General features: G+C 39.2%; 1 protein-coding gene across 1 annotated transcript in view; it reads left to right on the top strand.

Annotated features, from left to right (window-relative positions):
* glceb (glucuronic acid epimerase b) overlaps window positions 1–23088 on the top strand; it is a 71194-nt gene that overhangs the window by 42353 nt on the left and 5753 nt on the right. Inside the window, exons 3-4 of the mRNA XM_042491734.1 lie at window positions 5506–6035; window positions 14125–14370. Coding sequence (XP_042347668.1) covers window positions 5519–6035; window positions 14125–14370 — 763 coding nt within the window. The 5' untranslated portion in view covers window positions 5506–5518. The remainder of the gene's footprint in view (window positions 1–5505; window positions 6036–14124; window positions 14371–23088) is intronic.

Consider the following 23088-nt stretch of genomic DNA (forward strand, 5'->3'; position numbering starts at 1 on the left):
GTTGTCAGAGCCCAATCTTTCATCGCTGCACCAAGCTGACATTTCTCTAAATATCAGTGATAGTTTGTATGTGTGGCAATGATTTATCGGGCACAGAGATACACCAAAGCTTTTTTTTTACTTGCACAACTGACCAGAAAGCATCAGCAAAAAGTTTTAAAGGACCTCTATGTGACTTATGGAGCATTAAAGGGGAACTAAATTAAGAATTGCAGTGTTATTTCCTTGATTTAGGAAAGTTCAATCAATACTTGTGAGCTAGAGAGGTACATCTCAAACATGCAGCGGTTCGCTTTCCTGTCATACGGGACACAATGGGAAAATGATTCTGCTAATGTCAGCTGCTTTTTAGCGGGTGTTTGTGGGATGACGCGGTCTTTTGCATCTCAGAGTGAGACATATTTCTCCCGCTCTGCTGCATGCCTCTGTTTGAGATGTTGAAATGAGTTGGTCGTGCTGCTGCCTTTAGTTGAAACAACTTTAAAAACAAACCTTCCAGCAGACTGTGGTTTGTGCAAGATCTGATGCCACAAAACTGGACCAGTTCCACACTACTGACGAGACTGTTCCTTTTTCGGGAACATACTCCTCATTGTCGTCAATACTTGCTGCCTTGCTGCTTGTTGTCATTTGTGTGTATCTCTGGGAGGGAAGTGTGGGAGGGAGGTGTAGCCCACTGTAACTACGGAAGCCCAGAGAGAGTGGCGGAGGAAAGAATCTAGATTTGCTTTTTAAAAACATTCAATCCTCCACGTCAGCGATAGCGATGGCCAGAGGCGTTATGTTTTTGGGTTGTCTGTACATACATCTCAATCTGGTAAAAACAGTATCTCAAGAGTGCCTTGAGGGAATTTCTTCAATTTTGGCAAAAAATATCCATTTGGACTCATGAATGAACTTATTAGATTTTGGTGGCCATTGGTCAAGGTTTAAGTTCATTGAGACTTTTGTGTTTCAATCTCATGAATATGATATCTCAAAAACACTTTGAGAGAATTTCTTCAAACTTGGCACAAACGTCTTGAACTCAGGTATGAACTGATCAGAATTTGTTGCTCAAAGGTCAGTGTCACTGTGACCTTGCATCCGTCTCATTCTCATGAATGCAATATCTCAAAAACACCTTGAGGGTATTTCTTTAAATTTGGCACAAACATACACTCTGAGAGGAGGATGAACTGAATGGTGTTTAAAGGTCATAGGTCAACATCTCAAGAAGGCCTTGAGGAAATTTCAATAAATTTGACACAGACGTCCACTTGGACTCAAAAATGGTACTGGTTACTAGGTTGAAGACTTTCAAGGTCACTGTGATCTCACCAAACATTTGTAGGGCCATAACTCAGAAAATTCCACTCCAGTGTCTAATAAGATAAAAGTAATGAAGTGATGACATTAATGATGACGTCAGCTCTGTCAGCATGGTTTATGGAGTTGGCACCATGAACTGCTAACTTCTAGCTGCCATTGCAGCCTTTTCTATGTTAAGAGCCGTGTGCAAACAATCCTGCTCCTAGACTCTGAATCATTGATTTGCTCTGAATGTTGCATGCAACTTCTTTAAACTCGACCTCATAAGAAAGAATATAATTATTTTTTTCCTTTTTTTGTTCAAACAAAAAGCAGAAATGATCCAGTTATGTGTCAGAGAAATGGATGTTTTGTACTTATTTAAGTAGACACGTCTCATCCGCTTTGTTACACAAGCAAAGCCAAAATTCAGTGATTGTTTTTACAGTTTTCCTCCTAAGCTTTAATTTAGAAGGAGGCTATTCATCTTCTTGAACTAGCTCTCACTCAACGTTTGCTTGTTAAAGCACTCTGAAAGTCCACTTTGCTATTTAGTAAGAGTCTTCGAAGACATTAAATTTGTTCAGGAATCCCCTCGCCCCATAATTTGACTCTGCAGTGCTGTAGGATATTGCTAACATCCAATTAATGCACATTAATTGAGCTGACCTTTAGCGGCGTCTAGTTTAAGGTGGAATATTGAAATGAACTTGGGGAATAATGATTTTCCTCCTCCTTCCTTTGTCATCAGAGGACTCTGTCATCACTGTAATAGTGAATTCTTTGAGGAGTAAGCTGTAATTAGTGCAGAGGAGGAGACCTCAGTATGTGTATTGATTTCTCACTGGCTGGGAGAAAATGCTAGAGAAACAGAGGACATGAAAACATGGATCAAGACTGATTCACCCAGCAACATGTCCCATTGCATTCATATACAATTAGGCCAACAGCAAACCTATAAATAAAATGGGAGTTGGTGCAGTTTCAAATGTTGTAGGGGTGCTATTGAATACAATTCTGTGAGCGAGTCAAGTCACTGTAATAATGAATGTTGACCAAAGCCCTAAAAGTACATAGAAGATAAAATACATCCAGATAATTGCAGTAGATAAATGTATAAAGCAGAAGAGCACAGAAAACATTATCTGATAAAAGAAGAAAATAAACAATCATGTAGTGACAGTGATGTTTTATGTAAAGGAAATGTTTCTTTAAACTGGATTTAGAAATGTCGATATTGAACATAATTGTGAGTGATGGTGTAAACCTTTCAAAAGGGTTATTGGGTTATTGTCTTGCCACCACATTTCAGAGGACTATGTGTTCAAAGGAATAGTCCAGCACATAAACCCCCATAAAATGGCAAATAGTTTTTACACAGTGTTTTGTAAGGATTTTACAAGCAAGATATAACATGGTAATTAGTGAGTTTTAGAGTTTTTTGGTTTAATTTTTACCTTTGTACACAGCCAGAATAGTGGTTTTCCCATTTCCAGTCTTTACCCAGCTGAAAGTGTGTAACTCACAGCAAGAAATCAAATTAGCTGTTAAATGAATGTTGAACTATTCCTTTAATTGCAAGTGTGTCAGACAGAACCATTTGTGAGTTGCAACAAAGAGCAATAGTGACTTGAAAGAGTCCCAAAACATGAAGTAAAAATGATGGATGAGTCGACTAAAAGACCAGTTGCAGACAATGGTCGTTTGTTGGGTTGTAAATGAGACACACATGCACACGCCGGCAATCAGAGCAAAAGCCAGAGCTTCTTATTGGTCACAAACCTGCCATTTTCCATGTGTGACCACGATGAATTTAGTCTTGTTTTGAGTTTACAGTGTTAATCATCAACAGGCTCTACATTTACCAACTCATGTCCTCATGTGCTTGTGACTCATTCGTAGCTCGATAGACTCCACACCAAACAAAAGTGAGCAAAAATGTGTGTTTGACACAAATTACAACTTGTCATCTATTTAGGGAAAGTTGTTCTAAGCAGCAGTCTCTTGGGTTTTCTGCAGTTTTCATGAGAGAATGAGACAATCACTGGATAACACTTTTACTGCACTTGACTGTTGCTCAGCAGTGTTATTTACCATGGACCTAATTTTCATCAGATGATTTTTCTGGTTTCTTTTGGCTGTATTCAAATTATTATTTTTTTATTACTACTGAATTCATTCTTATCATCTTCTTTGTATTATTATTATCAGAATAAATTAACAGACCTTTCACTAATGTAGGACAATTTTAAAAGAGCAGAGTGTTTTGTACCCAGGTTCTTTTCACTTTTTCTTTTGATGTAAACTAGAAACCCGGTTTCAGTAAATGGAGAGAGGATTAGAGATTTCCTCGAGGTAGATTTCTCCTGGAGAAAGCTGATGTCCTCTTCATGTATACGGGTAATCAGCTTTTTCAATGCATACATGTGCATAACAAAGACTTCAAACAGGGCTCTCTGTGACAGAAATACTGCAGGATGAAAGGAAATATTGTGGCTAGAAATGCATCCTTATTTTTTTAATGATTTTAATTCAAAGTCTGACTAAAACTGACACTAAGTGGCCTCTAGAATCCAAAATAAGTGATTTTACACCTCTAAACATTTGACAAATTGCAAAATTAGACCCATTCTTGCTGAAAGGACAGACTGTGCACACATACAGCCTGTCCATCTCACTGCAGTCAGTCCAAAGGCTCTGACATTAAAAAGCATTTTGTGAAATCATGGCTCCAAGTCAGGGGTAGACAAGGAATCTGTCCACTTACTTGCTGCATGTAAAGGCAGATATTGCAGCAATTAATTCTGAGAATACTCTCAAAGTGTTACTAAGCTGACCTTAAGAACATTTTAGCAAACAGTCCAAGCTTAGGAGTGATTTAGGGAAAATCTCAGAGCAACTCTGAGCGAGGAGGGAACAGAAACTTTTCCCTCAGTGAGGTGGTGTGGTTAACCTCATTGCCAAGTATGACGCATTCTTTTGTGATTGATTGCCCTTTTGTGAGCCTGCGAGCTTTTGAAACCCAGTGGAAATAAATTGTTTGTTGTAGTCACAATAACAGACTATGAGAGTGCTGTGTGATCACTTTGTTCATGGAAGGTCAACACCCCGGACACAGTGCATGCGTGAGCAGCACGTGACTGCTACCTCGCTGAACTGCTGCGGCTCACACGTTTGCGGTGTTCACACTGAAAATTGTTGTTGCTGCTGCTATAACTACTGCATTTCCACAATTAAAGGCCAATACTCCACTACTTTATGGAGCCTTGTAACCCACTGCATCAATTATTATTTTTAAACAGAAACTGAAAAGACTGAGCTTATCTGTAAATTTTGAATTTTTTTATCTCTGTGACAGATAAAGATATAACAACGGTAGTGAAGTCAGTTTATTATGTTAGGAGCTCTCTTAATGACTAAGATGCTTTGTGAGTAGCTGTTACCTTTACAAAGTCTAGTCCTAACTGAAAGGGAAAATATCATTATTCTAAGAATTTTCTTAGGATTAGTCACTAGGAGCAACTCTTTGTACTGTAGTAGTAGTCTGTAGCATGCATGTACTCACTGTTGCATTGTAGTTGCATTGCTGTTATGCACTGACTTTATGTCACTGTATTTCCATTTTTTTCACATTATCCTTTGCTCTTGTATACTATAATAATAATAATAACAATTTTTATTTTTATAGCACCCTTAAAAGGGAGTTTACAAAGTGCCATGTCAAACAAAGCAAAAGCAGAAAGGGGATACTTATACAGCATTCCTACCAAAATGCGTCAACAGCAGTAAGCCAGACAGTCTCACTCAACATGAGCGAGACAGAAATAGGCTAAAGTTAGGATAGAATTTAAATAAAATTAAAAGAAATGCAGGATGCAAAACATTAATATAAAAGTATACAAATAAAAAAGACCAAAAATAACAAAAGCAATACAACCACAATTTAAAAATGATTAAAAAAAATAAAACAAATAAAAGAAATAAAAAGATGACATCACATTAAAGCAAGTCTATAAAATGGGTTTATAAGGTTTTTTTTTTTCTTTTTTTTTTTTGAAAGCCACCAATTGGATATGATGAGTCAGTACTGTTTGATGGAATTCATAAAAAAATAAAGGCTACAAGGAGTTGTGGATTACTTGTTGACTGACTGTTTCTCGACAAATTATCAGTCATACCGGCTTCTAAGTTATCCCTTGTATTTGTGTCTTGTAGGCGAGTTGTAACCATGCGCTGCCTGGCTGCTCGGGTCAACTACAAGACCCTCATCGTTATCTGCGCCCTCTTCACACTCATCACCGTGTTGCTGTGGAACCGCTGCTCCAGTGACACCTCCCTGCGCTTCCTGCCCCGCGCCGCCTTTGTGGCTCCAAGTCCCAAGGTGGGGGATGCAAGCATCAGCAGCCAGCAGCACCCTCCGCAACCTCCGGAGCCCCCGCCCGTCGTCGGAGGTGTCGCGGGAATCAAGTATGAAGAAATCGACTGCCTGATCAATGATGAATCTACAATCAAAGGTCGGCGAGAGGGCGGAGAGATTTACCTGCCCTTTAGCTGGATGGAAAAATACTTTGAGGTGTACGGCAAAGTGGTGCAGTACGATGGCTACGACCGGTTCGAGTTCCAGCACAGCTATTCAAAGGTCTACACGCAGCGGGAGCCCTACCACCCAGATGGGGTTTTCATGTCATTTGAGGGATACAATGTGGAGGTCCGCGACCGTGTCAAGTGTATAAGTGGAGTGGAAGGTAAGTTCATCATTTATTGATGTTAACCACAGGGATGTTTAAAAATACACTCTCTTTTTAGATTTTAAATTTTCAAAGTGAGGCTTAAAGTTGGAGTAGCTATCAATATTTTTAAAAACCTCAAACTCCTACTGTTTATTTAATTAATAGAGGAACACCAGTATTTGAAAGGATTGGTGTCAGGTGTGTTTAGCCAAAATCAACACGTCAGTTGAAAAACTGCCGGCACTCTGGCGAAAAAGAAAAGGCTCCTCAGAGTCAAAAAGAAACAATTCATCACATGTACATAAAGTTGCAAATTTTGTTAAAGATTCTCACGCCCAAATAATCAAATACCGACTTTTGGTCACTGGCCCCATACACATCAAAATCTCACTCGTTTTCACAGACAGCATGCTAATTTTTAGCTTGTTACATAATTCATCTCCTATCAACATAAATGTCCATTTTCACAGGAAATGTACAGTTTCTACTTGTAATAAATTCATACAAAAGCACGTCTTAGGTTTAGAAAAAAATATGGCTTTGAGGATGTCTGAGTTGATATTTAATGAGTTGGGAGTGAGACCGTAATTTAAAAGTGATTTTTTATTCCTTTTTTGTGTTAAATTGATTCTTTTTGCATCTAAAGAGCCTCTCTGTCCGAGTGCAGACTTTCCTGATATACAATGCAAGAGAACTGAGACACACACATTTACTTTCCAACATAAACAGTCAAAACCTTTTAACAAGTACACTTTGAATTGTCTTTTTAATGGTATGTTGCCTTTGCTGCTGCCCAGAGCTACCAACCGAATTTACAGTGTGTTTTATAATAAACTTTGATTCATTTTTAGGCGTTTAATGAACCAATATCACTGAGAAAAATATGATGTACTTAATGAGGTGTACTCCAGCTAAGCGATGCATCGGAAATTCTCAATTTGATCTGTGAGGAAGTGAATCAAGACTTCATTAAAAAGATAGATCAGATTTCAAAAGCACTTACTCAATCTCTGCCACCCATTCCCAAATACTATTAGCCTCCTTTAACACTACCAAACGATCTGTGTGAAGTTAATTTATTAGTGTATCTTTTCTTCACTCAGACACCGTCAGCATTTTTTTGTGTAGTATTGTCACTGGATTTCTGTTAAATGAGTGTATCCATCCCCGCCCCATGTTCCTTCACACTTTTGAGTCCATCCTCAAAGTGGTTTTCTCTTCGGGGTTCCTTTTAAAATAATTACCAGGAAGGATCAATAGCTCATTTTAAAAGGCTATCAGTTCAAACCACATAGTCATCAATATAGTGCCGTGCCCCGCCTGAAGAAGTGACCCTGTATACTTGCCTGAAATTACAAAATAGATATTCATTATCCTTCTTTTGGTGTCAAACAGGTGGAGCCACCAGTGATAGAAAAGAAACTCTATTACACCAAAAATATCGCAGTTGTTTGACGCCCCCAAAAATGTTCCTAACAAATTTAAACCAATAAGTGACAGATGAAAAAGATGGCCACAGTCCTTTTCCACCAAAGAATAGAGCTCTTGTTTTGGTGGGGAGATGTAATAAAAGGTGTGTCAGTAACTTGATGAGCTTAGCTTTATGGGTAATGATGGCCATTGTCTGTAGGAGCAGTTTGCTAACAGTACATAAGTATTTTTGCTGAGACAGATTGTACAGTTTACCCACTTTGTGTTTTTTCTTTTAAACTGTTGACACAAATTTGCTTTTCTGTTCATCACATGATAATAGTAAAATCTCAAACCAAGTGTGTGTCATTCTGTCACACACTCAGAGGCTGTAATACTCACATGGATGCAGAGAATACTGAATTATGTGGCAGGTCAGAAAGCCTGATAACACAATTGGACAATCAGTTTCAATTAGTTTGGCTGGTTTTATTTTTGTAGTTCTTGTTACTTTTTTTTGAACTGCAGTCTGAGTTAATGGATAGTTTGGATTTTTTGAAGTAGGGTTGTATGCGGTACTTAGTCCATAGTCGGTGATCATTAGATGACAGGTTAGGCTACATTAGATGAGAAGCAAACTGGAGTATCACCACGGAAGCTAAGTGATGTACTGCTGTGGACAGGGAGAGCAGCAAAGTGGATTTTAGCCATCTAAAAAGAGGCCCTAAAAAAATTCAATATCAGTTTTAAGAGAGGCAGCCAAATTATTGTTTGGTGTTTTTTTTTTTCTTTTAAAAACTTGAAATATGTCTGAAAATGCACACTGATACAAACATATTTTTACTTTTGCAACAGTTCCCTTTGTGAAAGTGGAGTTTGCCTGAAAAGCAAATACAGGTCAAAGCTGCAGCCTGAGGCCGATATTTCCTTCTGCCTGACAGCCTCCATCTGCCCGCTTTAATATGCACCTAAGTTTTTACAATATATGCAGGTGGTCCCTGCTCCATTTCTCTTACAGCTAAGGGGTTCTTGGGCTAAAAGACGTTTAAAGACCCCTGGAGTGCACTATATTTATTTTGACCCCTTTACCAGCCCTTTTAGACAGTGAACTGAAGCCATTAAACTGCTCTCTTCAAACCACAAGACTCCATTAAAAAAGTAGTAATTTTACCTTGTGAAACACAGAAGCTGTTGGTCTACAGCTGCCTCTTAGTAGTAAGTTTGTCGGTAGTTTGTTTGTTTTATTGTGTAACTTTGGTGAATCAAAACTAACCCTTTAAAACAACAAAGTCACACAATAGTGTGTTCTGCATGGTAAAATAATTTCTTTTGTCAGGAGAGCACAGAATAGTTTCACTTTCAGTTCAGTTCCCCTTCAGAAATTGCTGTCTGTGGCAAGGTAAAGCAATGAAAACATTTTTTTAAAAGTAGTTTAGATTATTATTTTTTAATGTTTTATTATTATTTTTTATGTAGCTAAAATATGTTGGGTTTTTTATTTGCTTAACTTAAGCGTTGGTACTCCTCTGCTTCTCTAAACTAAGCATACTAACCCTACTAACTCTCTTACCCTCATCTACTATATTTAATCTACTATATTTAGTAGGCTGACTAAGGATAAGTGCCTTGTATAACCCCACTTCAGAAAATCCAAACTGTCTCCTTAAGGACGCACGAAAACACATGTATGGGAGGGAACGTATATAGCAGAAAATGGGTCAGACAGGAATCTAGACAAATCTGTTGATACCTCTGGGCTGAGCAGCAGGGAGCCAAGTTATTCTCACCCTCTCATTTCATGCAGACCGTTTCTTTAAGTCCAAGAGAGGAAACACATCTACACTCCTACACACACACACACACACACACACACACACACACACACACACACACACACAGAAAAATTAACAAGGTCCATTAATTAAGCCCAAGGCTTCTTGCTATTTAGCACTCCACATGCCCAAGCATACAACTCTTCAACTTAGCATATTTTTATAGGTGAAAATAGCAGTTCATTAATTATCCCGTCACAGTCTGAGGAACCGCAGGGCTTAAACAAGGTCAAGGGAGCATTTCAGTCCCAACGCACCCTGCTACCCATGAAAAAGTTATTTAACAGGACCCTCAGCAATATTCATTAAATGTCCTGATGGCCCTTTTACATCACTCTCGCCTCTGCCGTACTCTGTTGTGATGTAACTTGTGTCAGGGGTCAAACTAGTTGACACGCTCAGATTGTACTAAAATCTCAAGCTACTTTAAACTGTGATATTATTGAGGTTAAAAAAATAAAATAAATTGAGGTGATTTCAGATAAATTAGTCTAGAAAATGGAGGCTCACAGACACTTTTAAAGACTTTTTATAGTTGTGGAGGAGGAAATTGGTCATAGGTGAAGAAAAGCGAATTCCTGCACACTCTCCTATTACTACAATAATTAAGCACACAGTGTTTCATCTCTCAGACCTTCACCAGGTAAAGATAAATTAGTCTAGAATTCACAGCCAATTGTTGAGCACAAAAGTATGCTCTCAAGGTTTTTATTATAAGACAGTCTTAAAGACGCAGCACCTTAATGTGCCAGCACTTGGAGGGATTTGGTTTTATAGTAGAGGGTTAAAAATTGAGGTCTTACTTTTCCTTGTTGCAGCAGAGCCTCCGTGAGACAAAGAACAAAAGTTGAGAATAATGAAGCCCCGGCAGCCAGAGCACTATCATTAGTGGAAGTAGTTAATCCTCTCTAACAACAGCCTCTTAAATCACTTTCTCGTTTTTTGTGTCTCTCGCTTTTCCTGGAACCATCTTTATCTTCGCTCCCGGTTCTGTTGCAGACCGCCATCACTTAAACATTTGCACAAACACATACACACACTGTTTTATCACAATTTAAGTGCTTGATAAAACACACAGACTCTCACTTAACACTCTCGCTGTAAACATACATGACGCCTGATCTCTCTTAACCCAACACCTGCGCACCAAGATGGATGCAGCGCTGCCAAGTGAAGACAAAGGAGGACTTGGATAAAAAGTCTGTGGATCCAGGACAGTGTTTTATAAATCGTTGTGGTTACAGCGAGGTCACAGCAACTCCAAACCACAAATTAATTTAAAAAGACAACATTTCTGTCTCAGTTCGATCTGCGCAAGTCAAAAAAGTTGATAAAATTGTGGTTTGAAGTTGGTGTGCAGATTTCCAAAAGGCTTGCACCTCCAGTAAATGTGATTTGGGTTTAGTGCTTAACTTGGTCTCCAGCTGGGTAATTGCCATTTGCTGCAGTATTAGTGTTTATTTCCTGTGTTTGGTAGTAGAAAGTGGTAAATCCAGCAAAATAAATATAGTATTATCATGTTTCATGATGTACCCAGCTGGATCACCCAGCAAACATTAGAGACCCAGTCAAATGAAAAGCATTTTTTTTTTCAGTTTTAATCCTGTGTCCCTGTGTTTATCTTTTGTTAAATGCAAAATATGTTTCAAAAACAACCAGAATCTGAGAATTTTTACATCAAGTTTCCAGACTTTTCTTTCCCTGTAGAACGGTTTTAAATGTTTGATGACTCACCCGAACTCAGGGGCGTTTACAAAAGTTCATCCAATCTTTGGGCAACTATCCAGCCACACTGGTCATCAGAATCAGAAATACGTTATTGATTTCCCCACGGGGGAAATTGTGGTTTTTTACAGTTGCACAGAGAATTATCGCACGTAGAAATAAGCACATGTATATGAAAATAGAAATTCAGTGATAGTAAACAATTAGCACCAGCATGTAAATATTTTGAAAATAAAGTATGTATAATATGCTGAGTATGTAAGTGCGTAGAAATATAACTGTAAAGAAATGCAGCAATAGACAACTAGCACCAGTATGTGAATAAACCACAATATGGATAATGTGCTGAGTGTGTAAAGTGTGTAAAATATAAAACTGTGCCTTATGCCTCAGTCCATATATAATACTAGTATGTAAGTTCAAAATATAAAAATTGCTCCTTTTAAGAAGTAATCCACTGTACATACGTGCAGGTAAAAACTCAAATGGCGCCAGTGGCAGCTTGACAGTCTTTCTGACAGCCTGACATATGTCAGTCCAATATTCACTGGCCTTTTAGCTCTGCTTTGGTCCCCTCCAACTCCTGAGAAAAACATCTGGCCGTCAGCTGCAACACGCTGAACACTCTGCACCAGTTTACTTAGCTTCTTCACTGTGAGATTCTCTGAGTTTGTTTGCTCAAAAACATTTCAAAATCTGTAAAGATCTCAGCAGTCGACCCTTCCACACGACACATTAGTCATTTAGCTCAATATTATTCAATATTAATATTAAATATATTGCTTAATGGAGCTTTAATGTCTACTCACCTTCATCCAGATGTCACAGTTTGCTGACCTGCTAGAGGTCAAAAGCAAAGCTGCATAACAATGAGATGGAGTCGCACTTCTGCTGCATATTAACTTCTGTAGGCTTAAAGTATAGTGTAATTGGCAGTAGACCCTTTTTTTTCTTTTTTTTTTTAGAAAAGTCTGCTCTGTGGAGTCATGAAAATATGTGCAGGCTTAACAGTCAATTCCACATGGATTACTTAGTGTTATAGAGTGAGGATTTTGACAGTCTTTTGACTTAAGTTGTCAAGGGAGACACCAGCAACGAGACAAGCATGGAGAAAACTCTGGCATGAGATTGGAAAGTGTGTTTGAGTGGGGATGTAAGAGTGTGTGTTTGTGTATTTTGTGCGTTCCTTTATGAACACATAGATCAAATGTATGAGTTCTCAATCAGGATATGTTTCTGACGACTTTACTACTTAAATGTGGTTTATGATATGCATTTATCTAAAAATAAACATGAAAATGGGGCATAAATTCACTTTCCACTAGTGATGCGATGCATTACCCGGGAATGTTTGCTACGATACAGGACAGCAGGGAGGAGGGACTGTCCACACAACTTACTGATCGTCATCTGTCATCTTTGACTTTTAAAAAGAAAAAAAAAATAACCAAACGCATGAAATATCTTTGTGGATGAACTGTCTCGATATGATGTCTGCATCTGAAACACTGCAGTCAAGCAGTTGGGAAATATGCAGTTTCTTTTACCTCTGCACATCAGTGGAAATGCCACTTTACAGTTAAGAAAATCTAATTGTTTTCCGCAATATATTTAATCAGTCTGAAATCATTTTTCACAGTAATGAAGATAGTCTGTGAAAATAAAGGGTTCACGGGAGGACGAAGGGTTTTGGTGAAGCTTCTCCCTGATGGGTGAAAAGTGACTTTATATTTGTGCAATGAGAAGACCAAAGATAGATGTCAGGTGTTCCAGATTGGTAATACAATTGAAGAAAAACAAATTAAGATCATTACTAAGATTTTCTGTATCTAACTAATAAAATAATAGTACATATAATGCAAGTAAGAACTCATGACAAATGTGTATGTGCATACACATTTTACTTCACTTCAGTCAAAAAAGAAGTGAATGTTCTTTGAGATTAATTGTCACGCTTTCTGTCCTCCAGAATATCTGCTCTATTCTTCTTTGTTTTGTAAGTAATTTGAGCCGTATTTTATTTGTGAAAGGTGCAATATAACATTGTTATTATAATAACAATGACAAAGTGCCTTTACTTAGATTTATTGTAAGTTGTTAAGTATTTTAGTGGTCTACTGTAGACTGGAAAAGATTTCAAAATATTGAGATATATATCCAAATGGAAATACAGCCTAAAAATATTGCAGCATTATTAATAGGCCATATTGCCCAGTCCAGCTGCGTGGTCTCTAAACAGTTTAATAAAGCAACAGCTTGATCATAACCTCCATCAGTTCATTCTTCACCTCCATTTTCAACTCGAGCGAGACTGAAAACCATTTACAGCCTTTTCTGTCATGAAAATAAAGATAAGCCTTCTTTGTGTGTTGTGTCATCGACTGGCAAAAGGCAATAAAGAAAGATGAACATAAGTGAGCTGATCTGTATGCAGAGGTGATTGGTTTGAAAGGCGGAGGCATATGTTATGTTCCTCTCAGAAGGATGGCGATTGGGTTGCTCATGTGCTCTCACTGTCACAAGGTCTTTAAGTGAACTATCTGTTAATCAGAGTGATTCTCCTGCTGAGCTATTTCTGGCTGCGTGAACAGGAAAGCTCGCCTCGGGTGAAATGCAGTAAATTAGCTTGAATTTCACCACACCATCCAATCATTAAACATTGCTGGTGATGTCTCTTTTTCTTACCTTTTTTCTGCGCTTTTTTTCTTCTTTTTCCTTGTTTATAAAATAAGCCCAGATTTAAATCTTTGTAACTGCCACAGTCGGTCTCATCCAATTACTGGAGGGTGTCTAAATTTGTATATATGATATCAATAATTAATTTTAGAACAGTTTATTGATATGAGTGTGGCTATGAGCTCAATGTGACACCGCACCAGAAAAAATCTGTTGTGACAACTGCCATCTGAAAAGGAGCATTTGCTTGAAATAGACTGAAAAGAGCTTAAAAAATATTTACATAAACGAGATGATCATGGAAACACACATTTAGAAGGATATCAAGACACTATGAAATTAACAACCAGAAAAAAAACAACATGATGAAGAGTCAAACGTCTGTGTGTAAAAAGAGGTAATTTTTCTTTCTTTATTTAACATCATTGTCCTCCTTCCCTGCCTCCGTCTTTTCCACCCAGGTGTGCCTCTGTCCACTCAATGGGGCCCTCAGGGCTACTTCTACGCCATCCAGATCGCTCAGTACGGCTTGAGCCACTACAGCAAGAACCTGACGGAGCGCCCTCCCCACATTGAGGTCTACGACACCGCAGAGGACAGAGATAGCAGGGCCAGCACGGCACCCTGGAGTGTGCCGAAAGGTTGCGGTCTTAGCCGTGTCCACGACAAGACCCGGGCTACCTCCGTGCGCCAGTTCAGTGCTCCAGGTATGTAAGCCGTCCATGAGCCCAGATGGCCTCGGGGCAAGGAGCTTATCTCCTGTTAACTGTGGCTGCAGGAGGCTCGGTATGCAACCTCACCCTCAGGACAGGATGATAGTCTGCAGTGAGTCACGGCCACAGTGCGAGAATACTGGCAGACTGTGCTGGTTGACAGTGGACCCACCACATAATGACAGATTCCTGAAAATTGTGACGATTAAAGAAGCAGCAGACACATCACACATTTGATCCTATTTGGTTCACTGAGTCAGACATTGTCACATTTATGCTGTCGAAATGCATTGTGAAAATTCCCGCTGATGCTTCAGACATAAACACATTTAGTCAGCTTTTTTTTTTTCATGACAGACATCTCCTGTTTATCCAGAGCGTGAATAACATGAAAACTGTTGTCTCCCAATTTTATTAGCTGAAGCCAGTTAACCTTAATCATGTTTGTAGGGCAAAGGACAGAATAAATCTCCAGGCTGTTGTCTGGTTAGTGTGCTCTTTGTAAATTATTGTGTGTGCCATACGGGCTTTAATGAAAGGCAGTTAACTATTGCCTTCTGTTGTTCAGAAGCTCCACTTGTGGTGCGTGTCGTCAATGAAAGTTGATCTAGTTTATAGGTTTAGACAGGTGGTCAAGTAGGCTACTTTAAAGAGTGGTGTGTAGGATTTAGTGGCATCTAGCGGTGAGGTTTGCAGATTGCAACAAGATGAAAAGTCTCCCATGTGTTGAGTATGAACTCCTGGTTTGGATTCCTTCAGTATTCATTGTTTAGGAGGGTTTTACCATGATCCAAATTATCCGCAGAGGTCTCTCCAAAACAAACAAACCCTGTGATTTAAACGGGTAAAATCACTGAATATAGCAGTTTTATGTTAAAAGTTTTCTGACATGGTACGGCTCGGAGGGGCTGCTGTTTAGGGCTGCTCAGAAATATGTCAGTTGAGTCAGGTTTGGCTGTTCAATATGAATATTCAAAGATTTTTTTTCCCATATAAACTATGAAGTTTAAAGGTACAAGGTAGATTTATTAGTCATTTTTAAACATAGTTTAGAAATATGAAATTAAAACGTGTACTTGATCCTGCTCCATCTTTGGAGTTTAAGGATGAGTTCATTCAAATCAACAACTACATGAAAATTAAATCCAGTTGCTCGGGCATGTTGCTGCTGATGTCTCTGTGAAGATGCGCGTAGTCTCTGATTTACCGTTGCTGAGTAAACCTCAATCACATATCATCCACTAAAATCCCCTGCGACTGGACATTAGCCTGAAGAAGACTTGGCAGAGGAACAGCTTTCGGTCCAAGTTGGGTCAGCCCCGCCCTGATGCTGGCTCTCTTCCCTCTCTTCGTCCAGCGCTTTTGGTTTCAGTCGGGTTCAGTGGGACATTCAGTGTGACAGTGACATCCATGTAATATCTCTAACGTGCTAACTGCATTAATAATGGATCAGAAATCATTTTTTTCCAACACTGGATATCAAACAAAAGCCAGAGACTGTGTCAAATGAAGCAAGCTGCAATGCAGTGTCTACTGAAAGCTGCAGCAGCCACTTCTAAATATTAGGGTTTGATTCTGCGACAAAGTTCACTGATCTAAAAGTTGGGGAAAGTTTGACCTTAAGCTCTAATTGCCAGAGAATATGCACAGCCAGTCAGAAAAAAGAGTCCCATCAATTCTTTGACATGTTGACCTCTGTTACAAAGAACCTCTTCCCACCTAAAAAACTCAATGAACACACCAAGTTTCATAGAAAAAGTGATTGTTGCAGGAGCATTTGGGCAGTTTTTAGTTGCAGACTGATACACATATACAGCAGGAGGACTTTAGATTGACTGTAAACTGGACATGTTAATATTCGTAAGCAACACTGATATTTTTCATTATATGTGGACAAAATCGGAAGTCTATGGCACACAGGAATAAACTACAGTACATCAGGCTTTTGGTATATAGAAAATATTAATTGTTGGTTTTGGTCTTTTCATAGAATTGGTTGACAAAAATGTTTTATTCATCTTTTTAGCATATTACATTAATTATGTTCATATTTTAAGCAAATCAGTCTAGTAGCTGTGGTTGGGGTTTTCCAGGATTCAGAGCTGTGAAGCAGCTCATGCTGTCAGTGTGTGAAGCTAATGTTAGTTCATTCTGCTGCAGTGGAGAGCACTCAGTGCTGTCATTTGGTGATCATCTGTCAGAAATCATTAGCCTTAACATGATCAGAAGTGATTTATCTTAACCTTTGTTAATATTAACTGGAAATTGATATTAAATAAACCATATTCATGTTTTAATCAACGCATTTTCAGAATACATTAAAAGACAAGCAGTTTCATAACAGAATAAATATGAAGGTCTTTGATGAGGCTTTGAGTGACACTTTGTGTCAGTTTTTTAAAAAAACTAGATAAAAATAGATCAGTAATTGTAAAGTATATGCTAACTGACTGTTTACATGCACAAAATAGTCTGTTTCATAAACTTAATACAAAAAAGAAAATGAAAATGAATATTCCACTTACATTCCTGTTTACATGCAGCCATGCACACTCTGTTTAATGTGCCCAAACGTGATATTTATCAAGTCAAAATATGGAGCCACTTGTGCTGTCTTGCTTTTTTTTGTCAAAATATGATTTTTTTTGTTTTCCACTGGTGGCAGTTTTTTTTTGTTTTTTTTAAATAGTTTACTTTTTTAAGCAACAAAATAACAGTACATAACCAGACAAGACAGTTTGCCTCCTCATCCCCCACCCCCTGCAGCTTTTACAGATTTACTTCAATAACAATATCGGCAAGGTCAAATAAGCAAAATGAAGAAGGACATAGCAAAACATAACATGCGAGACATTACAAAGGTAAATATCAACAGAGCATATTATTACAGTTACAGTAGTGAGTCTACATCAAGTCTGGGTCAATAAATTGCAGACTGAGAGAGTCTGTGGTGAATTATTTTTTAACTGTGCAAACACAGCTTTCCTCTTTCATTCTTTTAACCACCTTCTTAAAAAGTGCAAAAACCTGTTGATTTCTGAGTCTTGAATAATGTTTAAATATAGGTGAGTTTCTCCGTCCAACCAGATGTTTGAGCTTCTGAAGAACTGTGCTGTGACTTTATTCAGAGTGCTGAATAAAGTCACAGCACAGTTCTTCAGTGTGCGGTGGCTGACTTTGTTTTTCACTCTTCATAAATAGGTTAGTATGTGTTAAAGTGGTCGATTTTTTTTTTAATAGAAAACTTTGTGTCTGACCTCTGAGGACCTCACAAACAAGCAACAACAGTATCTTATGATTCTGTTAGTGTAGAAAGAATAATCGTTTGATAATGCTTATGATATATTTAATTCAATGTAGACCACAAATACAGACCTGAAGCTAAATTTACAGAAAAATGGTTCCAATTTAAAGCACAATATTGGTCAGAAATATTACAATCAATTTGACATTTTTCTTATATTTTTCAGCCTGTGGGTTATGGACAGATAGTGTTTTTTTCATTGTGAATTCCTCAAGAGCGGTGTAAATATCTAAACTATAAATAAAATATGTTTATTATGATCAAGACGGAAATCTGGCCTAGTTTTACAGCTGCAAAATGACCAAGGCCACAAGATATTTTGCAGAGGTATTTTTGGATTTGGGAGAAGTCAGAATCTTTTTTTACTGAGTGCTGACTGTGAGCTGTCTTTATTCTCCTTTGATCTCCTGCTGATATTTCCAGGACACTCTCTCCTCTCGCTGTGTCCTCCACTGAGCTGCTGCCTCGACTGTAATTTCCCCCTCCTCCTAATTCCTCCAACCTCTCATCATCAACAACTTCTTTTCATTTCACCGCTCCACACTTTTCTTTCTCTCTCTGCTCCTCGCTCACCTTGCCTTACAGCCTCAACTCGCCATCATCAGCTCTCTCTTTCCTCGACATCATCATGTTTTCATCATCGCTCCTCAGCCCTCCCTAGGCAGTCTTCTGTCTTCATTAATCTTCCTCGTCTACCCCAGATTTCAGTCCGTTTTCCACCTCTCTTTACTCATTTCCGCCCACTTATCAGCCCTCAGTGATCCTCCTAAACATTGCAATCATATTATGCTCCATTCTAACACCTTATTCTGCTCTGTCATCTAAACTTTTCCTGTTTTCTCCCTCTGCTGTCAGTTTCTCTTTCTGTCTTAACCTCCCTCCCCCTGCTCTCCTCCTCTGTTTGGGTCTTTTTTTCTCCGTACTGTATCTAGGGCGCTGGTGTTGAACAGCCTCTCAAATCCTCTGACAAGTGGATCAATCGTCCGTCCCCTGATAATAACCTACCATCTACCATCTGCACAATCCTGCATGAACACCACTGAGCACCTTCATTTTCCGAATCCCCTCGTGGTTGTTTGATAGTTCAGAAAGGCAATCTGTACAAACTAAACACTCTCCAGAATTAGCGAGGTGATCTGCGTACGGAGAAAGAGTGGAGTGACAGCTGTCGCCGGCTGGCTCGGAAGTTTTTATGTTCTATTGTCTCTCGACATTGAAATCAAAGCTGAAGTGACTTTTTTGACACTTCAAAGTTGTAATTCTTGAGATTTCAGTCCTGGTTGATTTGAAGACACTTGTGGTTACCGTGGTAACAGCAACACTCCTTGAACAGCTCCACTGTGAGAAACAATGGAGTAACAGCTGGTGTGTTTTTTTTAACCAAACTCACATTGTTTTAATAAAGATGTCAGTCAGTAATAATTTGCTACATTTACATTATTCCCTTACAAAAATTAAAAATGACCCGCTGCTTAAAATGACAGTCTCGTCCTGTAAACACGATCTTGATGAATGACTGCAGACATTGCATAGATATAAGATACCAGACCCCAAGATGGAGCCCTTTCAGTCCAATGGAAATGCTGGTATATGTGCCAAAAAAGTCTCTAGCTTTCAGGTTTGTTTCTCATTATGCAGCCCACTAAATATGCACCGTAGTGTTTTCACCCACAGGCTCTGCCTACAAGTTCTTGCTTGGCTAGCTCCGCTTAGCCTTTAAGAAAGTCGAGGAAAGTTTTACAAATATAAAACTTCCAGGAGTCAAAAAGTCATTAAAGAAAGAGTTGTATACCCCTTTCCCACCAAAATTAGTGCATGTACAGGGTTTTTTTTAACACAGGAAAATCCTGCTAAATATAGGCAATACACTGCTTTCCCATTGCCAGTAGACACTAGCTGTGTACTCTGCTCTGCAGCAGGTGTGTGTGTGCCTTTTTTTCTGGTGTGCCATGTTCGACATTATGGATAGGCCGGAAAACAGATTGGTAAACACTGGAAAGTACAGTGGAGGCCAGAAAAAAATGCTATGGTGGTTGCTTCTTTTTTATTTCTCTTACTTATTTAATCTCTTTCACATTTGGTGCAAACTACATTTAACCATGTCCCAGTGCTGCTTGGGTGGAGACAGACCATGAATTTGTGGTAGCACGTCACCGAATCTCGTCAGTAAAAGAGCCAAAATTAGCACTTTCACTCGGGTGTTGTATTTTCATCAAAGCCGATCGAAGGCGGAGCCGATGAATACAGTGACTACGAGTCATTTGCTGATTGTAAGCTTCCCATTATGTTAAAAAGCCAGATTTTATGTGTGTTAGTAGGTTTTTGTTCAGTGGGAATGAGGCAATAATTAACCAAAGGTTTCCTGGAATAGTTTTATCGACTTTCTTTTACATTGATGTTTTATGGGAAAAATGCTTTTTGGGCTGCAGGGAATTTTTTCGCGGCAGTATAATGCAATGAAAAAAGTTGAAAGCAAGGCTGAATCGCATTTCGGGGGGCTTGGGATGTCACGTTTGTTAACAAATAGAAAGCATTCCTGTGATTAACTCAAAATCATATTTTTCATCATTTTTTAGGCAAAAACGCTATTTAGTCCATGGTTCAGCTCATCAAATGTGGGGAGTTTTTGTAGTTCTTTGTCATGTATGATAGTAATGTGAACATATTTTAGTTTTCGACTGGTGGTTTTATAAAACAAGCAATTGTTGCCTTGGGCTCTGAGAAATTATGATGGGCATTTTGCACCATTTCATGGAAATAAGATAAATTGGAAAAATAATTGGCTGATTAATTGATATGAAAATAATTCTTATTTGCAGCCCTAAAAACATGAAAACATCCCAAGGGGGTGGATGCCATTTATAGTCACTGTATGTCCGGATGTAATCACCGGAGGATGTGGCAAATAATTAACGTGCATCGACTGTTGTCTTGTTGCTTCAACTCTTTTGTACCCACACGTGCACAACACGTACTGAATATGTGTTTTATAGTGTTCATTATGCCCACAAGCTTTGTTTTCACGCCGACATATCCGCAGCTACATGTCATCTCTGTCTCCTGCCTCTTTGCTAAACAGCCAGAGAGCAAAGCCGAGCAGAGGAGGTGAAATCTCGTCTATATTCCCTGCCCATCCTTTATTGATGCCAGAGTAATCACGGGGCCAGAGTACAAATCCACTTACTCTCTGCATTGCCTTAAGTAATGGATTTATGAGTGCATTAAAGAGCCGTAGTCATCCAGAGGCCCCTGCCAGACTGGCTCTCTTCTCCATTCTCTTCCTGATCGACTGTCTTTGTGTCTCAGGCGGCCTCGTCTCCTTCTGCTACCTCAGCTCATGTCATGTGAGATGTGATTCTCAATTGTCTTCTCACTATTGGCTCATTTTCGCTCTCTCCCATCTCGGGCCGACTTTAAGGGCACTTGAGGCGACCCATCATGCCATTACCCTCTTTTTCCTTGACTCCTACACTCTTTCTTCTCTGCATCCTTTCGGGAGCTCTGATTAGAAAAGTTTTTTGGGTTTTTTTTTTAGCAATGCAGGCCAAAGGAGAGATCATTGCAGAGGCTGATAGTGTTTAAGAGGGTTGAAATGAATTCAGAACAGCAGCTGAAGTGCCTGGTACTGAGTTGATATAATGTAAGAGGAGCGGTGGCAGTGTTGAAACTGAATATCATCTGAGTTTCTCACTTTGAAGAGAAGAGATGTGGAGATGCAAATAGAAAAGTTGCTGCAGTGCATCAACTTCCTCTTCCACTCTCTTCCTACCACTCTGTTTTTCTTCCCTTCTGTCCTCCTAATTAAGCCCCGTGTGCAGTGACACATCTGTACTGTACATCCCATGAGGAGTTTGTCTCTGCGTGTTTTTCAGACTCTCTCTCCCTCTCTCCCACACACTCACACACACACAGAGCGAGGCACTTCACACAGGTAATAACGTTACAAGACTGTAATAAAGAGTGGGGTTTTGACCACAGACGTTTTCTAACTGTTATTGATCATTTGAGAATGTGACTACAGAGTGAATCTCGTGAACATAAAAGCTTTCAATGAAACATTAAAGGAGACAGATGCACTTTAAAAGGCTTCCAGTCAGTCCACTAAAAATAGTCCATTGTCACCCAGAGCTCGTCACGAGTTTGTAAATTCAGTCAAATGAGGTTAGTCATGTTTTTTAGACCAGATGCACCTGAAGAAACTCTATAAAAACTTCTTTCCTGCTGTGATTTTTACACACTTTAAAGGTGTACTATGCAGGATTGTCAGTTACTGTTTGTAAACACGCTTGCCAGCTTAAGCGAAAGCAAAAACCTGCCCCAGGTTCATTCGTTTGGTGTTTCGCTTAATATATTTGCAGTTTTCCAGTGCTGTCTCTCTTGAGCTGTTTTTACAGAGAGATCACGGTATAAGGCCGCTAGTAAGTCCCTTCTTTGCACTACCTTTGCATTTTTACACACAAACAAACAACAGCAGGATCATTTGGCTCCAGCGTGGGATTTTAGACAGTGTACCAGCACTGTGGAAACAAAAGAGGTGGGACGGGCGCGGCAGTCTCTAATGGCACATTTAACATACACATTAGAGGCGCTTTCTAAATTGAATAACGTATTAATAACAATCATTTACCACTCCTGTTTTATTGTGGCTGATCTCGTCCTCAGCACTGAGGGTAAGGGTCTCCCTGACCTCATTGTTTTTTCAGTTTGTGAACATTTACGACTGCTGTTCTTCATCCTTGAGTTAGTTACTAACTGCTGCTAGCTTCTTTATAAATATCCTGAGGTGGGTGGCACACATAACACGCCGTCAGAACGCCACACCCGTCCTGCTCATGGTCCCATACTGCTGGCTGTCCCTTTTACACAGAACTCATTACGCCGCTTTTACTACCTCCCGTGGCGACTCAAACGCAAGACAACTGTACCCCATTCTGCAATCGTACCTTTTATACAAAACAGCGAGCCGGCATAACGATGCCATATTTCCGCTTTGATCAGGGGCTTTGGATGCCTGCTACTTATGGTATGGCACCTGGACGCTACCTTTTTATGAACTTTCAGAGCACAGAAAATAAGTCTGCAGAGTTTCCCGCTAATTTATTTATTTGTGGTGATCCGCCACAATATCAACATATGGCATCACATACTGATTTTCTAATTTTGGACAATTCATTAGGAGCACCGTTGAAATATAAATATCGTTCTGTTATTCATTGCATCACATTATGAGAGCGCAGAATGTCAGCCACTCTGGGCTCATAAAGAGGCCTGACAGTGCTGTGTTCATAGACCCACAAAAACCTCCAAATTTAGAGGGGCACCCCTGCTCCAGCGTCACCTACCGTCACACATAGATTGTAATTTTGTAGGAAATACTGGTCTAACATTGTTTTAGAAATATCCTGTAA

This window comes from Plectropomus leopardus, chromosome 1, assembly GCF_008729295.1.
Source record: "Plectropomus leopardus isolate mb chromosome 1, YSFRI_Pleo_2.0, whole genome shotgun sequence".
Classification (NCBI taxonomy): domain Eukaryota; kingdom Metazoa; phylum Chordata; class Actinopteri; order Perciformes; family Serranidae; genus Plectropomus; species Plectropomus leopardus.